Raw genomic sequence first — 23576 nt, 5'->3', positions numbered from 1 at the left:
ATAAGCATCCCATGCATTCCTATGGGATTCCGCTCTGCTGTGCTAATGCTGCGTTTTTTTCTGCGGCGTAATCGCTTCGCGGTAAAAACCGCAGCATGCTCATTAATTTCGCGGAATCGCGGCGATCCCGCACCCATAGGAATGCATTGTTCTGCTTACTTTCCGCATGTGGCTGTGCCCACCATGCGGAAAGTAAGCAGAACATTTGCGGATGGTACCCACGGTCCGGAGGAGAGGAGACTGTCCTCCGGGCTTTGGGTACCATATCCCTGTAAAAAATAGATTTTAAAATAAAAAATATTGTTATTCTTACCTTCTGGCGTCCTGCGCAGCCTTCCCACCTCTCTCCACGCTCTCGTTCCCAGTAATCCTTTGCGAAAATGCCCGCGATGGCGTCCGTTCTCGCGGGATCGCAGTCATTCGCGCGACATCATCACGAATTACCGTGAGACGTCGCGATCCCGCGAGAACGGACGTCATCGCGGGCATTTTCGCAAAGGATTACTGGGAACGGCTGCGCGGGATGTCGGAAGGTAAGAATAACACCATTTTTTAATTTTTTTTTACATTCTATCTTTTACTACTGATGCCGCATAGGCAGCCTCAATAGTAAAAAGTTGGTCACACTTGTCAAACACTGTGTTTGACGAGTGTGACCAACCTGTCAATCAGTTCTCCAAGCGATGCTACAGATCGCTTGGAAAACGCTAGCATTTTGCAAGCTAAATACGCTTGCAAAATGCTAGTTTTTCCGCGGGAAAATCGCGGGAATTTAAAATGCGATTTTCCCGCGGAATGGAATTCCGGAATTCTCACGGTAATTTCCGCGAGAGTTCCGGTACGTGTGCACATAGCCTTAGTGACACAGGACTGACCTCTCAGCGGGGGGGCCCAGCTACAGACCCTTCCCTTAGTGACACAGGACTGACCTCTCAGCCGGGGCCCCAGCTACAGACCCTTCCCTTAGTGACACAGGACTGACCTCTCAGTGGGGGCCCCAGCTACAGACCTTTCCATTAGTGACACAGGACTGACCTCTCAGCCGGGACCCCAGCTACAGACCCTTCCCTTAGTGACACAGGACTGACCTCTCAGTGGGGGCCCCAGCTACAGACCTTTCCATTAAGACACAGGACTGACCTCTCAGCCGGGACCCAGCTACAGACCCTTCCCTTAATGACAGAGGACTGACCTCTCAGCGGGGGTCCCAGCTACAGACCTTTCCATTAGTGACACAGGACTGACCTCTCAGCCAGGACCCCAGCTACAGACCCTTCCCTTAGTGACAGAGGACTGACCTCTCAGCGGGGGTCCCAGCTACAGACCTTTCCATTAGTGACAGAGGACTGACCTCTCAGCCGGGGCCCCAGCTGCAGACCCATCCATTAGTGACAGAGGACTGACCTCTCAGCCGGGGTCTCACCTGCAGACCCATCCATTAGTGACAGAGGACTGACCTCTCAGCCGGGGCCCCAGCTGCAGACCCATCCATTAGTGACAGAGAACTGACCTCTCAGCGGGGGCCCAGCTACAGACCCTTCCCTTAGTGACATAGGACTGACCTCTCAGCCGGGGCCCCAGCTACAGACCCATCCTGCCTTTGTAATGTGATAATCCTAATCCCATGTGCCAGCGCTGAGAGATCAATTTTAGGAGCTACAAACAAATTAGCCTGGGAGTGCATTGGAGGCGTGTCAATACATGACGCACGTCCCCAGTGCACTTTCTGGCTCATTTGCATGTGCATTCCATGTTTGATTTTAGCCCTGGCACATGGGATTACTACTAGAGATGAGCGAATTTGTTCGGGTCCCTCCTTATTCTGCATGCTATAGCGCTTATTGAATAAGCTGTAGAGGGAGCCTGATTCCTAGATCGCTCCAGCTGATGAGCTGTCCAGAGCCGCAGCTGTATGTGTTACAGCTGTATCACTGTTACAACACATGCATGGAGAGCCCAATAAACAGGCTCTCCATGCATGTGCTGTGACTGTCACGCAGCCGACACACATGCAGTTGCGGCGCGGACAGCTGATCAGTCTGATTAGCGGTTTTTGCTGATAACCTGTGGCACGGATCACCCGAAGTCTGTGCTGCGGGCGACACTAAACTAGACAGCGTCCCTTTTCTGCTGCTAGAGTACCGTGTTCAGAGTTATAGTGAGCATAATAAGTGTCTATAATGGGTACGTGTTCCATCTGTGAAAAACAAGACTTGTATGTGCAAGAAGGATGTCTGAATGAGGCCAAACGGAGTTCTGTAAATTGAAAGTGTAGCTGACAGGTGCTGCGAGCTGTCCAATCCACGGGCAGCATGTATGCGCACCGAGTGTATGATCTCAGCCAGGAATGCTTTACTTTGAAATGCTGCAGTGCTTCATAGAAAGACCTACTTTTAGTTGCCGCCGAGGACTGGGCCGCGCTTTAGACTAGTCATACAGGCTGGTCTTCGGCGGCTTCTCCACGCCCACTGACAGTGACTGACAGATCTTTGCCTATATACAGATGCATGCATTGATCTGTCAGTCACTCTCAGCGGGCGATCTCAGGGTGCTAATGGGATTAAAGAGGAAGCCCCCACACTGTATCTAGATGCCGAAGTCACTATTGACGGTAGCATTTGATGAGTTAAATAACCATAGTCGGCGCCAATACTGATCGTGGCTGATGCAGCAAGTTGTCAGCTATAGTGTACAGCCGACAGCTGCTGGATTGTCACCCGTCAGGGGATGCTAGTCTCTTATATCTCAGGTCAGTAAAAATACGTATTGGTGGTCACTAGGGGATTAAAGTGACACACCATAGTTTTTGCTTAATGTCACCACTGGATAGCTATCAGTAATATATGTTCTACTGTGTCTGGTGAAGCCCTGGTCTATCTCTGCCATGATGCGTTTGCAGTTCTGACTGGCCTGAAGTTACGCTCGCTATCTCTCTTCATGTTAGTTTATGAGAGTCTTGTTCTGAGTGAGAAGTGAATCTAGCCACTCATAACTCCTGTCACGTAGTGCCGAATAGGACAGGAGCAGCAGAAGACGGCAACCAGTAAGTATCTTACTACACACAGGGATCATGTGTTACTGATGCCACTCTAGTGTTAAAATAGTAATAAAAAATGGAGTGGTACTTTAAAAGTTAAAGGATAATATGTAGTTTGACTACTGGGATCATTCCCGATTCTGAAATTCTGTCTGTGGGACTGCTGGACGTAGCTGAGTTCAGTATTTGGCTATCTCAAGCAATCAGTCCTATAGATAATTAATGGAGATGTGTGTGGTCACATTTTCCTTTCTGAGCTCTTCTCAAGATCTGTGGGATCTCCAATGCTTGAACCCCCACAGATCTAAGAAGCTATCGCCTAGTCTTTAAATGGGAGAGCTTGGGAATAACCCTTTTGAAAAATAAATCCATTCATAAAACATTTTAACATTCTTGTATGAGATGCTTCTTAAAGGGATATTCCACTTTGAGTAAAGTGGCTCTCAAACGCTGTGAAATGCCTAAAACTAAAAGCACAGCAGGTACTCTCCCCCTTGGCTGCAGTTGTGATGTCATGTGGACAGCACACATCCCCGTGCTAGCGGAGTACTAAGCTCAGGGGCCGGGCCGAGGTAGACTGAATGAGCTGCTGAGCTCAGAGGCCGGGCCGAGGTAGACTGAATGAGCTGCCGAGCTCAGGGGCCGGGCCGAGGTAGACTGAATGAGCTGCCGAGCTCAGGGGCCGGGCCGAGGTAGACTGAATGAGCTGCCGAGCTCAGGGGCCGGGCCGAGGTAGACTGAATGAGCTGCCGAGCTCAAGGGCCGGGCCGAGGTAGACTGAATGAGCTGCCGAGCTCAGGGGCCGGGCCGAGGTAGACTGAATGACCTGCCGAGCTCAGAGGCCGGGCCGAGGTAGACTGAACGACTTGCCGAGCTCAGGGCCTGTTATCTTTGGCTTGGCCTATCCTGTGTGCTTCTTCTGCTTACCAGTTCCTATGATGGCAAAATGATGCAGGTCTTAGGAATCAACAGTGGCACCAGGAAATGCCAGGCTGAGGATCCAAGCCACAGAAGAAGTCTGTCGGCAACACAGGACCAGACCAAAGATCTGAACTCTGTACCTCAAATCTTTAGGAGTCTTCTGATTGAGAAGAAAAGTATGCCCTGTGCTCTATCCCCAGCAGTCCCTTAGGGAATTAATGTGGTACCAGCCGAGCACCTTGCTTTACCTCCCGCAGTCCCTTAGGGCATTGGTCCCCAACCTTTTTTGCACCAGGGACCGGCTTCAAGCAAGACCATTCTTCCATGGCAGGGCGGGGATGGAGGTGTGGCTGGGGCGGGGCTTTGGTCATAAGGGGTTGGGCCCGTTGGGGCTATGGACAGGGTTGTAGTTTAGTGCATACTTACCATTGAATTATAACATTTATAATGTGAATGTGACTCAACTCACCATAGGTTTTGAATGAGTGGGAGCATCGGGCTTGTTTCTCTATGTCAGTGGGATCACTGGGCTTGTTTTTCTGCAACAAGACGGTCCCATCTAGGGGTGATGGGAGACAGCGACACCCTTGTATGCATGGCTCCGCTCCCACCCTTGTATGCATGGCTGGGCTCCCCTGTCCTCCCCCATCATACTTACCCTCACACCCTCGCTGAACTTCCCCGCATCTCTATCCTGGCGCGTCAGCTTTTTCCTGTGCGGAGTGGTCACGTAGTACCGCTCATTAAGGTCATGAATATGGACGCCACCACACCTATGGGAGTGGAGTCGCGTCCATATTCATGACCTTAATGAGTGGTACTACGTGACCGCTCAGCACTGGATGAAGCTGCCGCACCCGATAGGGATGCAGGAACTGAGGGTGAATATCGATGTCTTCTGGAAGTCGGCGGTTGCAGCTGTTACTACAGTGCTACAGCCGCTGGCTCCCCTTGTGTCCAGCATTCTGAGCTGTGGCTCCGCGGACCGACAACAGAACTGCAATGGCCCGGTCCTTGGCCGCGGACCGGTGGTTGGGGACCCCTGCCTTAGGGAATGAATGTGGTAGCAGCTGAGCACTGTACTCTACCTCCATCAGCCCCTTAGGGAATGACTGTGGTGCCAGCCAAGCACTGTGCTTTCCCTCCAGCAGTCCCTTAGGGAATGAATGTGGTAGCAGTCGAGCATACACACCTCTGCTTCATTTAAACAACCTTCATTTTGTGTTTGTTTTTTGTGAGTATAAATAAATCTTTAGAGATCATGAAGACTACAAGAAAAGGCACCTACTGCGCAGTGTGGGCCATGGGTGCCATTCTTGGTTATGTTGCAGTCTAGTGTGTTTGTTTATCTTGGTGAATGAAAAATGCTGAATATCACAAAACCCTTTTTTCTTCCTGTAGATCCCAGAGTTTGACAATCTTTACTTGGACATGAATGGGATCATCCACCAGTGCTCACACCCTAATGATGATGATGTGCACTTTCGAATCACAGACGATAAGATTTTTGCTGACATATTTCATTATTTAGAGGTACTGTTCCGTATCATCAAGCCAAGAAAAGTCTTTTTTATGGCCGTTGATGGTGTCGCTCCCAGGGCAAAAATGAACCAGCAGCGAGGGAGACGTTTTAGGTAATTATTCCTTAATTTTTAATTTTCGGCCACTAAATTCAATTTTAACAATCCAGTATTCCTGGCAGTGTTCTTCTACACGACACTTCTGTGTAACCTTTCTTCTCCCGCGCGCACACTGATGGCTTCATTGGCTGCTGAATTATTCCCATTATGTAAGTTCTTGTAGCGGGCAGTGTTGGCTTCACGTCCTCAGAGACCCATCTGTGGTAGTTACAACCATATACAACCACAATTCTGAAGACTGTCATTAACAAAAAAAATGAAGAGTTCCAGATAATAAAAAATAAATTTTTTTATTAATAATAATTAAATAAGAATTACTGCAATAAACGAGAAATGCTCACCGTGAGAGAGGCCACTCGGTCATTATAGGTAATAGAAAAACAGTTCCAGAAACTGATTACAAATCATGTATATATGCAGTTTCCCCACATTGTAAACACAAAGTAACCTAAAACAGCAAGGTAGCCCTGAAAAATCCTCTATTGCTGTGAGAGCAAGTGACACTTCCAGTAAAGGGGGAAAGCATGTGCAGTTATAAACAGAAGGCATAAGAAGTGGCATCCTTGTAAAGGGTTTCCCTGAAAGCAATAGTGGCGACTCCCCACCCCCAACACGCGTTTCACCGCTGGCTTCTTATGGGGCCCTGCAGGCTCCGCTATGTCACTATCATGTCATTATGAATCGATCTGAGTGATGCAACATGGCACTGCTGAGTAGCTATGATGGGGTCTTCTAAATAAAGGTTTGACAATGTTGGTATACAGGTTGGAGACTCTAGCTCTGGCTGCTGGAATCGTGTATTAGGGACACATGATCAGGGTAGTCGGCTATCGATGTAGCTTGTCATGTAATATTTCTTTTTCTAGACCTTGAATAATGGTAACGATAATGACTATAACTCTCTAGTGGGCACGGCACCAGCTGTATAGTGATAGCGTATTGTGAGTGCTCCTGGGGCCATAGTGAATCCACATTCATATTACATCGCAGTGGGGATTATAGTGCAGAGCTGCACTTAGTGTAAGAATTGCTATCATCCGTATACACTGAGCAGGTGTCAAGGGTTTGTCCTTTTCCATTGAGTGTAATAATTGCCTAGTGTTGCCCATGGTGTTATACAATCCGCTGTGTGATATGATATGTGACAGATTGTCTATATGGCTTCTTCACACAATTTTTTTAACAAATAATTTAAAAAAAAATACCATGGTAAAAATGTAATCATTGCAGGATGAAGTTGCAAGTCATGGTGCAGGTCGTATTTTATGCAATAATGTGTAACTTCTTTCAGTGTTTTTTTTGTTGTTGTTACTTTGTAGGGATAGGGCCTGCAATGACCCTCATAAGTTACTATCATTTATTGCAGATATTTGTGCAAACTGTAGTGCAAATCTGTGCCAACTAATAGCTGCTTTAGGTCTGACTTTCCGCTGCATGTTTAGCCAGAAATGAAGGGGTTCTCTAAGAGTCAATTTCTTCAGTCTATTGGCCTGCGCTGAATTAATAATAAAGATATCTTCACTCGCCCTCCCCTGGTCCAAGTCCCATCACTCCTCCAATGCTCCCTGTTTGTCTACCAGCTGCAGTGGTGTCTGCACGCCTACAGCACATAGACACCGCAGCCAGTTGTTAAGCTGGGCAGCTCTGCTGATGTAGATTACATTCATTGCTGAACCAATTGATTGGCGGCAGCTGTGATGTGCACTGTACACATGATGTCATGACTGTAACCAGTGGAAAAAAAACCAGAACAGAGGTGGAAAGCCAGCGCTATACCTGGAGAGGATGGATGACGGCTTTTCTCATTATTTTAACCCAGTGTACACGGATGGAGTTATTTGGTGATGAGCCTTTTTAAGCCTTTTTTGGCAAATTACTGAATTAGCACATTTTACTCCAGTTAACTTAGATTTAGACTGTAAAATTTCCTTCTTGTCCTCCTCATCATGCGTTCCAAGAGGTTGTCATTTTCATTTGACGTAAGCAGCATGATTTTTTTATGGATTTTATTTGTTGCCATGCAAAAGGTTGAATGTGTAGTAAAGCCGCAGCTTGTCCATGAAGAAGTCTACAGTGGTTTTGCTGATACAGGTTGTCACCTGTGGTAATGCTGGAGCATATACGTCCTGTGGGGAGATATCCTGAAGCGGGCAGCATGTGGGCGGTGGTGTCGGTAAGCCAAACCTCCGATGCAGACTCCTCAATTTCCGTAACTCCAACTCCTGACTCCAGCGCTGTGGGGTCGGAGCCGGTCACTGCTGAACAGGTACATAAAGTACAACACAGATCAGTGATGGCCAATCTTTTAGAGACCGAGTGCCCAAAACTCGCTTATTTATCACAAAGTGCAAATATGGCAATTTAACCTGAATTCTGAGGTTATAATTTAGAAAAAAATACTAAGGATATGTGCAGACGTTTAGGAATTGGCAGCACTTTGGACGCAGCTCATGTTCGCTGTGTCCAAAACACTGCCGGCTATTGAATGCAGGTGAAGCCACATGTATTCACTGAACCTTGTGGATTCACCGTGTCCAATACATTGTACGGGTGAAATTTATCTTGCAGAGACATGCTGCGGTCTGGAAAGACGTATGTTCGTCTCCACAGGTGAGCCGCAGGCATTTGGGATGCGCAGTGGACATGAGGTTTCTTGAAATCCCATCCATTATGCTGTAACATCTGGCCGCTGCTGGCTGGACGCTGCAGAAGTACCCAGCATCCAAAACGCAGCGCTTACTGAGTGTGCACCTACACTAATACCTAGAGCAGGCAGGGGCAGCCGAGAGCAGACGGGGCAACAAAGTCCAGCCACAGACAGGCGCAGGGGTACCAGACTGCATATATAAAGGTATATACTGACCATCCTGGTATATGTCCTCCATTCTGTTTTTCACTAAATAGTTGAAATGTTAAGTAGTACAGGGGGATCCTTGTCTTGTCGCATTTAGCAGAATCTGTAGCAGTGAGTATAATGCACCCATGGCCTTCTCAGCGTCAAGATTAACGAATCCAGATGGACATGTTTTTTGTTTTCCAATACAACCCCAGGCAAAAATTATGGAATCACCGGCCTTGGAGGATGTTCATTCAGTTGTTTAATTTTGTAGAAATAAAGCAAATCACAGACATGGCACAAAACTAAAGTCATTTCAAATGGCAACTTTCTGGCTTTAAGAAACACTAAAAGAAATCAAGATCAAAAAATGTGGAAGTCAGTAATGGTTAGTTTTTTAGACCATGCAGAGGGGAAAAATGATGGAGTCACTCAATTCTGAGGAAAATTTACAGGGTGATTCCATAATTTTTTCCCTCAGAATTAACACCTGCATCAAATTAGATCTGCTTGTTAGTCTGCATCTAAAAAGGAGTGAGCACACCTTGGAGAGCTGTTGCACCAAGTGGAGTGACATGAATTATGGCTCCAACACGAGAGATGTCAGTTGAATCAAAGGAGAGGATTATTAAACTCTTAAAAGAGGGTAAGTCATCACTAGAGTTGAGCGACTTTGGTCGGATCGGGTTTCATGAAACAAAATTTGTTTCAGATGAAACTGGTCCGACTAGGGCAAAAAAGTCGGAGTTGGGGCGTGGCCTAGACTGTCATGGAGTAGGACGTGCAGTCTAAGATCTCCCGGCACATCCACCCTAAATCAACTGAAATCATAGCCCATCCAGGCTAAATCCTCACAGAAATCCTCTCAGAGTCACTCAGGAGTGACACCCCAGGCCTTCGGAGCCCTATTTGCCAGTTCCCACGGACTTTTGAGGTCTGGTACGTGCGAGGCCTAACACTTACTGCGGGGCCTGTTGAGGCCTACGGGCCATACCCGGACTGTATTACTTGGGCTCAGATCCCACCTGAAGAATTGGGGTAGAATCCCCCTCAGCAATCATCCGAACCATCTTCGGCACGTAAAGGAGCTTATATCAGGCTTATTATAGCCCCCTCTAGGGATAGAGGATTCCGGACCTCAGGCTCCCTCCCTCAGCCCTGATTCGACCCCCCACATGGGCCACGGCTCTCATAGGAGCTCCTAAAGAAGATTACCGCCTATTTCTGAGGTAACCGGAGACAAAGACGCTCATATAATAGTTCACAGAAAGATTTATTTCTTCAATTGACTATTAATTTTTGCTGACGGGCACTCAGGTGCTTTTACAGAAGAAAGAAAAGAAAAAAAAAAAAAAAAAAAAAACCCACTGCGCAGGCGCGACATTTCCTGGCCGCGGCTGACACCGCCGAGCGGCTTGAGGCAATAGCGCGCGCCTGAAATTCAGACTTCGGCCGCCCGCGGCTGCATCTTCATTACGGTACGCCTTTCCTTCCCTCCTGCCTCCGCTACCTAACCTCCCGCGGTCAGAACAATTGCCCGAGACCCGCCTGGAAAATCCTGAGGAGCGAATCTGTGGCAGCGGTTCAGAGCCATATTTACAAGCGCCTTGCGCAGGAGCACCTCCCCCCGGCTGATAAACCCGACTGCCGTAGCTACAGCGGCACGGGAAGGCATTGCCATTCACCGTCCCCACTGCAAATAGCTCCTGGGGTCCTCGCCACCCCCACCACCACCACCAAGATATCCTCCTTCAATTGCGTTCTTAGCCCCCTCAGGGCTTATCGGGGGCCGCTCTCTCTTCTCTCAGAGCGGCTTCCTGATTCACAGCTGCGCACTCCACATACGCAATTTGCGTAAAATCCGGCGTATCTTACATCAAAGGAGCAGCCTTCTAATCCAGCTCCATAGTGCTGCTGGCTTCAACTCCCCACATAACGTAAATCACTGGTGGACTGCCTAGACGGTTTTTGCCCTACACGAAATCAAACTAAAACAAAAGAGAATTAAAATAATAAACAAATAAAAAAAAAAAAATAATAAAAAAAAGGGTGACGAAAGTCGCTGCCACCACTTCCCAATTCACCCTCATTGTCCCTGCAGCCTAGTTCTATTCATACCGATAAAATGAGTCAAAACAGATCAAACAGCCTCAAACAACCAAAAACTCCCTCCACAACTACTATGTCCGCCAAATCGGATAAAGACAAGAGACAATCATCTCACCCTTCCTCCGATTTGGGGAATACCATCAGTCCTACTAGATCCAGGACGCCCCACAAAATTACTGACTCCATGGATACATCAGCCTCCTCAAAAAGACGGAATCCGGGGGCTTGGAGTGAGAAACTTTCTTTTCTAAATGACCCCAAAAACGACACGGACAATGATTCTTGGGCTTCAACACCAAATACCAGCCCAGACAAATCCAGACCAAAACTGGACACTCATGTTGAAACGAGCCATGACACCATCGAGGCTTATATGGCCTCACTGGCTGACAAAATTAATAATAACTTGAAGCTCACTCTAGAATCCACATTAGAGTCACAAATGAAAATCTTTAAGTCTACGTTTGAAACGTTTAATCAAAAACTGGAAAATCATGAATCCAGAATGGTGTCGTTAGAAAAACAAACAGATGTCTGCAGACGAAAATCAGCAACTGAAGTCTGAACTCATAAGGCTGGAAAGAAAACTAGCAGATTTAGAAGACAGAAGTATAAGGAATAACGTGAAAATCAGGGGCATCCCAGAATCTGTCACCCCTGCCAAGCTTGAGGAGTATGTTCAAAAAGTCTTCAAGAAAATTGATCCGTCACTTATTCCCCAAGAGACAATTATCGATAGAATCCACAGATTACCAAAGCCGGCCCACCTACCCAAAGATACCCCGAGGGATACCATTCTTAGGATCCACTTCTTTCATATAAAAGAGAGGATTCAAAATGCCATCAGGGACAATGGCGGCTTCCCAGAACCATTTTCCCATCTCAAGATATTTACAGATTTATCCAAAGCTACAATCGAAGGTAGGAAATCCTTCCAAGATATTACCATTCCCTTGAGGGATAATAACATACCATACAAGTGGGGATTTCCCCTTAAATTGTTGGTCCACCACAGTGGTAAAACTACTGCTATACTATCTGCGGAAGAAGGCCACAAGTTTCTCAAATCTATGAACATTAAACCTAGAAGCAAGCCTGCGGCGTCTCCGGACTCCAAATCTTCTACTTGATCTTCAGGGACTCATGGGTCTTGTTTAGGCCCAAGGAAATTCAACACAGTAACACTTTATATATTATTATTATAATTATAGTTATGATAACTCTTCCTCCAGGCTCGATCCTTTGGAATACTATCTTTCAACAGGCCTATACTTTAGTAACACATCAAAAATGTTTACCTTATATATTGTTTAGTTATCAGTTGGACTCTAGGTTCGTCCACCTTTTACTTCCCTCAACTACTCTTGGATGAGCGTATTTCTCCCTTCAGAAGATGTCGCCGGGAAATCCTCACACGAACTTTCCCCCGAACTGAGCAGAGTTCGCCTTAGAATTCTGCTCCTGTTGGTCCCTATAAGTTTATTCTGACCAAACTTGTTGCTAATTTGCCTGGTTTTTTCCTTTATTGTGTGTTTCAGTTGCAGCCAATACACCCTTGACCTTATCCATCTGAACCTAAACTTCTCCATCAGCCACAACCTCACCAAGAACAGCAGCATCACAGGTATCTTCTCAGCCACAAAACACCACACTGACAATGAAAATAAACCTGGCCACGTACAACGTCAGGGGCCTGAACAGCCCTAGAAAGCGTCATGTAATATATCATGAGACCAACGGGCTGGGTTCTGATGTTGTATGTCTTCAGGAAACGAAATTTAAAAGAGGCGCTCACCCTAACTTTTCCCACAAAAACTTCCCCCACATATATGAATCATCGGGATTAAAGAAAAAGGCAGGAGTCCTTACCATGATAAAAAACTCCATCAACTTTAAATTCATTGAAGAACTAAGAGACGAGAAAGGCCATTATCACATCCTAGTTTGTAGCATCAATAACTCAATTTTTACTATTGTAAACGTCTACGTCCCCAACACGGGCCAAATTAGATTCTTAAATAAGCTTCTAAAGAAAATCAACCTAATAAAGAAGGGTTCCTTAATATTCGCAGGAGATTTTAACATGGTCCCAAATGGAAAATTGGATTCCTCAGCCCCCAATAGACATAAAACAGAAACGTTAAACAACTGGATTTATTACAACGAATTCTTTGACACTTTTCGTTGTCTAAACACGACCTCAATCGAGTATAGTCATTATTCGGATGTCCATCACACTGCTTCTCGTATTGACCTAATTTTAACAGATATTTTCTCACTTCCCAAATTTACTTCCATCTCTATCCACCCTAAAACGGTCTCTGACCATTCTCCAGTAGTAGCTACATTCACTGTCGGCCCTGCCACCAACCAACAATTCCTATGGAAATGCAACTCCTCATTACTCAATATTCCACACTATAATGCAGAGATTACTACAGCCTTACGAAATTACTTCAAAGAAAATGATACTGAACTTTCCAGCCCTTTCACCTATTGGAATGCTCATAAGGCCGTTCTGCGAGGAATCCTAATCAGGATATCCTCGAGACATAAAAGGGCAAACAGGGAAAAAATAACAGATCTGCAGAATCAAATCAAAATCAAAGAAACCATGATAACCGACAATCCCAATTCAGGTATTGACGTACGCTCAGAACTCTCCAGGATAAGACAGGAGCTTAGGGCCTTGATTTTCTCGTTTCATGACTCGGCAGTCAAAAACCACCGCTTTAAACAATACCAGAATCTAAATCGGCCATCTCGCTATATGACTAGCATCTTGAAAAATTCTAGACGGAAAAACAGGATTGACACCATTCTCTCCACCAAAAATACCCCCTTGTCCCACCCACAGGACATAGCTAACTCCTTCGCTACATTCTATGAGAATCTCTACAACATCTATCAAAATTCCTCCCTCCCCTCTCCAAGTCATTCAGATATCACTTCTTTTCTAACCAAAATTAATCTCCCGAAACTAGATGAAGTTGACAAATCTACCCTATCATCTCCTTTCACTGAAAAAGAAACTCTAGATGCAATAAACCACCTTAAAACCTTTAAAGCTCCCGGACCTGACGGGTTTACGAATAATTACTATAAAACTTTTGCCGAAATCCTTGCACCCCACTTGACGAAAATTTTTAACACAGCTTCTACTTTGGGCTATTTCCCCAAGGAAATGCTCGAGGCCACCCTTATTCTTATCCCCAAACCCAATTCGGACACAACCCTCATGAAAAACTTTCGGCCAATTTCGTTAATAAATACAGACATCAAACTATATGCTAAATTATTATCAAACAGACTGAACTCCATACTCCCTAAGCTAATCAACAAAGATCAAATCGGGTTTATAATCAATAGACAATCTACAGACGGCACCAGAAGATTGATCAACCTTATGAAACTCATTAATACACATAAAACCAAATCCATTATAGTTTCTCTTGACGCCGAAAAGGCCTTCGACAGATTAAATTGGGATTACTTGTTCGCCACTCTAGCCAAATTTGGCTTTCATCATGAACTAATCACTAGCATTAGAGCATTATACACTGCACCATCGGCCAAAGTTTACGTTAACAATCACCTTTCAAAAGTCCTCCAAATATCCAATGGTACAAGGCAGGGTTGCCCGCTTTCCCCTCTACTGTTTGCCCTGGCAATTGAACCCCTAGCTCAGTCTATCAGAGATAACCCGGATATTCATGGCATTAAAGCAGGCGATAAAGAATATAAAATATGCCTCTTCACAGACGACGTTATTCTCACCCTGTCAGATCCAATCAAATCAATTGTTAAAGTCCAAGAACTTCTGCTGAAGTTTTCGGACATTTCCTGTTTCAAAGTCAACGTTTCAAAATCCAAGATGCTATCCCTTCATCTAGACAGCGACCAAATTAACTCCATCAGCCGCTCTTGTCCTTGGAGCTGGACTTCAGACTACATTACATATTTGGGACTTAAATTTACCAATAATATCCCTTCCCTCATGCCTCTGAACCTAAAATCCCTTACAGAGACCATCTCAAAAGACCTAAAAATATATGGGGAGAAAAACCTCTCTTGGTGGGGTAAAATTATAACATTTAAAGCCTATTTCCAGGACGTCCACCTGACAGCACTATGGAGGACGTCCTCCTCCTCCTTACAGGGACAGGAAAGCACACGAGAGGTTAAAAGGCCATGTCCCACCCCCTTTCCCTCAGTGTTTTTCCTGTCCCTGCACGGAGGGACACGCGAGAGCTTACCGGAGGGACCCAGGGGATCGTGCGGCCGGTCCAATCCTTCCCCTGTCAAGAGGTCCCGGGGCCGAAACTTCCCGGTGGGGAGTCCCTCGGCTCCAAAGGCCAGGAGCAGGACGGCGCTCCTGGAGGGAGCCGTTCCTCCCGGTGGGGGGGCTCTCGGCTCCAGGACGGGTCGGCTCCCCGCAGGCGGCTGGCCATGCGGGCACCGACAGAAGTGGGGCGGCGGGCCGAGTACCCGCAGGACGCGCTGACGCTCGGCAGTGGAGGCCGGAGCGCCATAGCAGGAAAGGCTCCCTGCTCGCGCCGAGCACGGTCGCGCGCAGATGCCCGGCAGGAAGTGGAGGCGCGGCTTACCAGCGTCACATCCGGTGACGTCAGACGCCGGTTTCAAATCCAGGGCGCGCGCGCTCCTGGACCAAAGCGTTCTCCAGAGTCGTCACAGGTGGTTCCAGACTGTGTGACTGCATCGGACGCCAGGGGATGGAAGGCAACACTGCATCTGGTGGAGGGGTAAGTGCGCATAGCGCAGACCACCCTCCCCACCCGTCCCCACAGCCCAGATCTGATGAGGTGCCCCTTATATTATCAGGAAAAGGGAACCCCGGCTGAGTCCCCCTCGGGGAAGGACCCGGCGAAAGCCACCGCCAAATCAGTCAGATGTCCGGTGTGCAGAGTAAAGCTGCCAGACACCTATAGCAAGACCCTATGCGGTCCCTGTACCTCCAGGGTCATAGGCGAGGAACAGCCATCTCTGCTTTCCGAAATGAGGTCGCTGATAAGGGAAGAGATTCAGGCCTCTACGTCCCGGCGTCGATCCCCCAGCCCTGGGCCAGGTCGCAAGCGTCCAAGGTGGGAACCAGTCCCAGTATCAGAGGCGAGCCCTAGCGAGGAATCCGATTTCCGGAACTCGGATCAGGAGGAAGAAGGCGAGATCCTGGGGGATAGTCAGGAACAGAACAGAAAGTATCTGTTCAGACTGGAGGATACGGACGAGCTGGTACACGCGGTCAGAAATACCATGCAGGTGGAAGAAGTCCCTAAGCCACAGTCCAGACAGGACTTAATGTTTGGAGGACTGGTGTCCCGCAAACAGGTGGTGTTCCCTGTGAGCGAGCACATCAAAGCAATGATCCAGGAGGAGTGGAAAGAAGCAGAGCGTCGGTTGACACTCTCCCGAAACTTTAAAAATAGACTGCCCTTCGATCCCGAGGAAACTCGGGCGTGGGAAGAAGTCCCTAAGATCGACGTCCCGGTTGCCAAGGTTACGAAGAAATCGGCTATCCCAGCCGAGGACTCATCCGGTCTTCGAGACCCAATGGATAGAAAGGCGGACGTCTTGTTAAAAAGAACATGGGAGACGTCGGCGGCCCTGATTAGAGCCAACATAGCAGCCACCTCGGTGGCCAGGTCTATGTTCCTGTGGTTGGGGCAGTTGGAGGAAAACCTAACCAACAAGACCCCGAGGTCAGAGATACTAGCATCTCTTCCTCTTTTGAAATCAGCCACGGCGTTCCTGTCGGATACGTCGGCGGAATCAGTTAGGTTTGCGGCCAGAAACAGCTCCCTCTCTAATGCGGCCCGGAGAGCAGTCTGGCTTAGATCCTGGTCGGGGGATAACCCTTCTAAGGCCAAGTTATGTGCCATCCCTTTCTCGGGTCTGAGGGTGTTTGGTCCAGCCCTGGATAATATCCTTGAGCTGGTGTCTGATAAAAATAAGGGATTCCCGGAAGAAAAACCCAGGCGGTCCCAGTCCTTTCGGAGAGGCTCCTTCTTCAGAGGACAGTCAGAGTTTAGGGGCCGGGCGAGTTCTAATAGAAGCTCCTACAGAGGCTCCTTCAGCCAAAGTGGGAAGAACAGAGGTCCCCCATTTGCATCGACATCTAGGTCGAGGAGACAATGACGCCATAGGCATTGGGGGGAGACTTCGCCACTTTGCAGCAAACTGGTCGCGAGTCACCAACAATCAGTGGGTCCTCAGAACCATCAGAGAAGGTTACAGGATAGAGCTCTATTCTCCTCCCCCCGACAGATATATTGCCCCCACTGTCGTCCAGGAGGACTCCGCAATGTGGTCGGATCTTCAGGACATGTTAGACTCAGGGGTCATAATACCAGTTTCACCATCAGAAAGAGGGAAAGGTCACTACTCTTCCCTGTTTGCAATTACAAAGAAATCCGGCGAGACCCGCACCATCATAAACCTGAAGCCACTAAATGCTTGGGTCAGATACAGGAGGTTCCGGATGGAATCAATCCGATCCGCGATTCCTTTGATAGACAGGGACGCAGTTATGTGCACCCTAGACCTAAAAAAGGCATATTATCAGGTTCCTATTCATCCCTCATCCCAAAGCCTACTAAGGTTCGCGATCAGTTCACCAGCCCGGACCTGCCATTTCCAGTTCCAGGGTCTTCCATTCGGGCTGGCCTCAGCTCCCAGAATCTTTACGAAACTGGTGGTAGAGGTGGTGGCCTACCTGAGAGATCAGGGTATTGTGATTGTGCCGTACCTGGACGACTTCTTACTGGTGGCAAGATCCAAAGAAGCGCTCATCCGAGACAGGATCCGAACAACTACTGTGATGGAGTTCCTGGGCTGGGTGATCAACTGGGAGAAGTCGGACCTCACACCAAACACCAGAAAGGTATTCCTGGGAGTCCTCCTAGACTCAGCCGACAGAATATCCTGGCTACCCGAGCAGAAGCAGAAGTCCATTCAGGCCAGAACCAGAGGTCTGTTGAAGCGTCAATGCTCCATAAGGGAAGCAATGGAGGTCCTGGGCCTCATGACGGCCTGCATCCAGTGTGTCCGTTGGGCCCAATTCCACTCGCGGTTGTTACAAAGAGAAATTCTCGCGAGGTGGGACAGGAGTCGGGCGTCAGTTGATCAAATTTGTCGAGCGGCAACCTGGGCTAGTCTTAATACATTCTGCAAACACTACAAACTAGATGTGTTAGCTGGCCAACAAACCGCATTCGGGAGAAAGGTTCTCCAAGCAGTAATCCCACCCTGAGGAGGTGCTTTGGTACTCTCCATAGTGCTGTCATGTGGACGTCCTGGAAAATAGGTATTAGACCTACCGGTAATGATGTTTCCAGGAGTCCATCCTGACAGCACGGGTAGTTCCCTCCCTGTTATGTTATACTATGTTGTATTATGTTATGTCATATGCTGTAATATGATTGTTTCATTAAACCGTTACTAGCATCATCCACCTTGTGGTACTTGTCAAATCACTGAGGGAAAGGGGGTGGGACATGGCCTTTTAACCTCTCGTGTGCTTTCCTGTCCCTGTAAGGAGGAGGAGGACGTCCTCCATAGTGCTGTCAGGATGGACTCCTGGAAACATCATTACCGGTAGGTCTAATACCTATTATCCTCCCCAAAATAGTATATCTTTTTAGATCACTCCCTTTACCCATTTCCACCCCCGCCCTTACCAACCTTCAATCCATGACAAACAACTTTGTTTGGAACGGGAAAAAAGCCAGAGTTGCAAAAAATATTTTATATGGCAACAGGAGATTTGGTGGAGCTGGCCTTCCGAATATCTCAGCTTACTATTCCTCACTCCTTGTCAAAAACAGCCTCCCTTGGTGGTCAACCGAGGACCCTCCGGCATGGGTCAACATTGAAAAGGCGTTAAACAACAATAGGTCTCCTTCCCTTCTCGTCTTGGAGTCTATCCTTCTCAAAAAGGTACATTCTATCACGCATCCAATCTTCCGCGCAACACTAGAAGCTTGGGGTCTCTTAGCTAAACAACAAAAAGGCCTCACTAATACTGACCCGTTAGGACCTCTATCCCTTAACGTGATTGCGTCTCTTTTTCAGCTAGAACTGCCCTCCATCTGGTCCGACCATGGTGTCAAAAAATTAAGGGATCTTTGTGGACACAATCACATCTCTTCCTTTAGCGATATGAAACACAAGTTCAGTATTCCATCATCAGCATTTTATGACTATATTCAACTAAAAGAATTAGCAACTACACTTAGGAAGAAAGACGCAAAACCCTCTGAACCTTTCTTTAATCTCACTAACAACATAAACCATTGCCTTTTCTGGAGGGTTTCGTACATTTATATGTGGTTCAATAAGAGCCACGAATTCATCAAAACAAATAATATAATTAAGTGGGAGACGGAACTTGGGATAAGCCCAGGGGCAGCAGACTGGGAGCAGGCTTGTTCCTCCTCTATGTCCGCCACGTTATCTATGTCTCTTCTGGAAACCCATCAGAAAATCATCTCCCGTTGGTACTATACCCCAGCCAGACTAGCCAGGATATATCCAGAGATCTCCCCATTATGCTGGAGAGGATGCGGACAACATGGGAACCTTCTTCATATATTGTGGTTTTGTCCGGTGATCAAACCTCTTTGGAGAGATATCTCTCTCCTAATAAACTCCCTTCTCCAAAAACCCATCACCCTCTCACCTCAACTGGCCTTGCTATCTATCACCCCACAAGAACTAAATCAAACTCTTCCCCCTTTAATAATTCATATTCTTCTTATTACCAAAAGTTCCATAGCTTTTCATTGGAAACGACCGGACATTCCAACCATTGAAGATATAAGAGACAAAATCTCCTTACATAAATCTTTTGAACTAAAACTAGCCACTATTAACAATAATATTGGCCATTTCTCCCGCAAATGGTTCAGATGGATTGCATTATTTCCCTCAAGCTAACTCTACAGCAATTGCTGCACTGATACTTTGTTGTTTGTTCTTTTCTCTGTTCCAGAGATAATCTGGCGACTGTTAAACATATAGTTATAGTATTGTTCTGGTTATAAGATAACCCAGTTAATTATACTACACCGCTAATGTCTTGAAAATAAAAACTTGTTCGGACCATTTGGTCCTTCCCCCCCCTTTTCCCTTCCCTCCTCACCCTCCCATCCCCTCCCTGAGACCCCTTTTTCCTCACTATTGTAAAACCCCTTAATAAAATTGGTTTGAATAAAAAAAAAAAAAAAAAAGTCGGAGTTTCGTCCGAAACCCGACCCCAATGCAAGTCAATGGGGAATAAAAGTTGGCATTGAGTGGATGAATGTCATCCGCTCAATGCCGACTTTTATTTCCCATTGACTTGCATTGGGGTCGGGTTTCGGACGAAACTCCGACTTTTTTTGCCCTAGTCGGACCAGTTTCATCTGAAACAAATTTTGTTTCATGAAACCCGATCCGACCAAAGTCGCTCAACTATAGTCATCACGCAATGTTGCAAAAGATGTTGGTTGTTGACAGTCAGCTGTGTCTAAAATCTGGACCAAATACAAACAGTATATGAAGGTTGTTAAAGGCAAACATACTGGTAGACCACGGAAGACATCAAGCGTCAAGACCGGAAACTTAAAGCAATATGTCTCCAAAACAGGAAATGCACAACAAAACAAATGAGTAACGAATGGGAGGAAACTGGAGTCAATGTCTGTGACCGAACTGTAAGAAACCACCTAAAGTAAATGAGATTTACATACAGAAAAGCTAAAGGAAAGCCATCAGAAAAAGGTTACAATAGGCTAAGAAAAAGCAATCGTGGACTGTGGATGACTGGATGAAAGTCATATTCAGTGATGAATCGTGAATCTGCATTGGGCAAGGTAATGATGCTGGAACTTTTGTTTGGTGCCGTTCCAATGAGATTTATAAAGATGACTGCCTGAAGAGAACATGCAAATTTCCACAGTCATTGATGATATGGGGCTGCATGTCAGGTAAAGGCACTGGGGAGATGGCTGTCATTACATCTTCAATAAATGCACAAGTTTATGTTATTTTGGACACTTTTCTTATCCCATCAATTGAAACGATGTTTGGGGATGATGAAATCATTTTTCAAGATGATAATGCTTCCTGCCATAGAGCAAAAACTGTGAAAACATTCCTTGAACAAAGACACATAAGGTCAATGTCATGGCCTGCAAATAGTCCGGATCTCAAGCCAATTGAAAATCTCTGGTGGAAGTTGAAGAAAATGGTCCATGACAAGGCTCCAACCTGCAAAGCTGATCTGGCAACAGCAATCAGAGAAAGTTGGAGCCAGATTGATGAAGAGAAGAGTGCTGTTTGACACTCATTAAGTCCATGCCTCAGAGACTGCAAGCTGTTATAACAGCCAGAGGTGGTGCAACAAAATACTAGTGATGTGTTGGAGTTTTTTTTTTGTTTTTTGTTTTTCATGATTCCATAATTTTTTCCCTCAGAATTGAGTGACTCCATAATTTTTCCCCTCTGCTTGGTCTAAAAAATTAACCATTACTGACTACCACATTTTTTGATTTTGATTTCTTTTAGTGTTTCTTAAAGCCAGAAAGTTGCCATTTGAAATGACTTTAGTTTTGTGCCATGTCTGTGATCTGCTTTTCTTCTACAAAATTAAACAACTGAATGAACATCCTCCAAGGCCGGTGATTCCATAATTTTTGCCAGGGGTTGTATAATCAACTCAATCTGGACTTCATTTTATTTTTCCCATGCAGAGATTTGGAGAATCTGGTTGTCATCTCTGTCCTTTTCTTAGTTCTCTCAGACTAAGAAAATTAAGTCCCTATCAACCATTGTTCTCTACAAATATCTCGCCATCCATAATTGCTAGACTCGGCGCACAGGCTGAGGAGATAGGTGGCAGCACTGCTAGTGCTGAGGCGATAGCGCGCATGCCTATAGGGAGGGCACTACGTGCCCCAAGTTTGCCACCGCTGACCTAGAACCTTAGATTGGGAAGAGAAGAGACATTTATAGGACATTTCATAGCATTTCCAAATTCTTATGAAAACATTTACAGCACATCCTACATTGTACTTCTGCACCCAATGTTTTCTATGTTTTAGGAGTCTGAGTCAGACCATTTTTTACCCACACTGACTCCACAATTCTGACTCCATGGCATTGGTTAGGTCAATACTGTCGAGAAAATGTAGAGAAATATCAATGTCTCCTAGAAACCTAAGGAAAATTAAATAAATTAAAATTGATTTGGACTAAAGTTTGGGTCAGGTTCCAGAACCTGAACTTCCATGGGTCCGTTCATCCCTACACACAACTCGCACAGCGTGCCACACACGGATGTATCTGGTAAACAGTCACTGCCTCACCCAGACTCCGTGATCTGCTCTCGGGAACATGTTCAGGACAGAGGTCTCAAGTGTCTGACCTAATGCACCCAAGAACCCACCATTTATCATCCACCCTATTCACAGTCTTAGTCCATGGCCCCACCACAAACTGAGGCCACGACCCCACCCATGACACTTACAGGGAGGCAGCTGTCAGTCATGCTGATGATAGCCAGATAATTCATACATCAGCAAGATTGTCCCAATGAGCGAGCAGTAATACCACACTTTGCTTTGGGTTTGCAGAAATGTCATGCGGCCGTGTGTGCAGAGTTCTGGCTGTATACGCTTACAAGGCGCTTAACCGCTTCCACGCTGATGGGACTGCTGATTCAGCCTCTGATCTCAGTGTGAACGCAGCCTTATGGAAATGTCAGTTTTTCTGATTAGTGCTCTGAGCAATACTCTCTGGTTTTCTGAACAGGGCTCCATATATCAGTCACTACATTGTAGTATCTTCAGTAGATTGTGATTCGGGGTCCATTACTTTCCATCTTACAGTGATCTGCCGGTATTTCCTTCTAATAGATAATCCCCTTTATCAGTCTGAGAAGCCCCCCAGCCCAGTGCCCTGTTTCTTCTGCCACACTGCAGACATTCATGTTCTCTAGCAGCGTTTTGCCTCCCTATCAGCCAGGAAACATCCACGCGCTGTTTCTGTAAATCTGCGGCTACAAATCCCATCCATAATGCATGTCCTTGCACCCGTGGGAGAATTAACAGAATGTGAAATATCTTCATGCCCGATCTGCCTTATCCACAAAGCAGCAGGAATCGTCTGTTTCTGCTATCACTATTACAGAGATGAAATTGAAGGCCACTCTGTAGTTGTATACATAGTTACTTCTTTATGCCACAGGTCACATTCTGGTTGCTGTAGGGATACTGACAATGGCGTCATGAATGTTAGATCAGCATAGTACCACAGGTACTACACCAATGTCCATCCGTCCTGCTATACAGCTCATGCGCAGAAACTTTATGCTATCTTGATTTTGGTTTATATGTCAGACTGACAAGTTGGGGACAGGCCGATATCCCATGTACATTCACAGTGACCCGAGAAATACAGGCGGTCTCCTGAAAACTGTTCTAATATATTTACATAGTAACATATAGTAACATAGTTAGGCTGGTTTCACATTAGCGCTTTTTAAGCGCACGCACGGCCGGGGGTAGCTCCGCCCCCGAGCCGGCTCTCTGCCCGGCGTGCCCGCCCCTTGCTTGTAGCGCCGCCTCCTAGCGCACAGCGGCGCCTGCGATCGGCGCACCCTATCTTTAGCATAGGGTGCGCAGATCGTGCGCAGGCCGTGCGCTAGTTGCGCTTTGACCTGCGCTGCGCACTTTTGACGGTGCGCCGTGCGCGCCAAAATCAAACTTTTCGGATTTCGGCGTGCTCGGCGCACCGTCAAAAGTGCGCAGCGCAGGTCAAAGCGCAACTAGCGCACGGCCTGCGCACGATCTGCGCACCCTATGCTAAAGATAGGGTGCGCCGATCGCAGGCGCCGCTGTGTGCTAGGAGGCGGCGCTACAAGCAAGGGGCGGGCACGCCGGGCAGAGAGCCGGCTCGGGGGCGGAGCTACCCCCGGCCGTGCGTGCGCTTAAAAAGCGCTAATGTGAAACCAGCCTTAGTAAGGCCAAAAAAAGAT

General features: G+C 46.8%; 1 protein-coding gene across 3 annotated transcripts in view; it reads left to right on the top strand.

Moving 5' to 3' along the window:
- XRN1 (5'-3' exoribonuclease 1) overlaps positions 1–23576 on the top strand; it is a 216361-nt gene that overhangs the window by 1818 nt on the left and 190967 nt on the right. For all 3 annotated transcript variants that reach the window (XM_073579098.1, XM_073579099.1, XM_073579097.1), the window contains exon 2: positions 5360–5592. In XM_073579098.1, coding sequence (XP_073435199.1) covers positions 5360–5592 — 233 coding nt within the window. The remainder of the gene's footprint in view (positions 1–5359; positions 5593–23576) is intronic.

Source organism: Dendrobates tinctorius, unplaced genomic scaffold, assembly GCF_039654945.1.
Source record: "Dendrobates tinctorius isolate UK_male_01 unplaced genomic scaffold, ASM3965494v1 ptg000060l, whole genome shotgun sequence".
Classification (NCBI taxonomy): Eukaryota; Metazoa; Chordata; class Amphibia; order Anura; family Dendrobatidae; genus Dendrobates; species Dendrobates tinctorius.
Note: the sequence above shows the minus strand (reverse complement) of the source record. Positions and strands in the feature narration are given on the sequence as shown.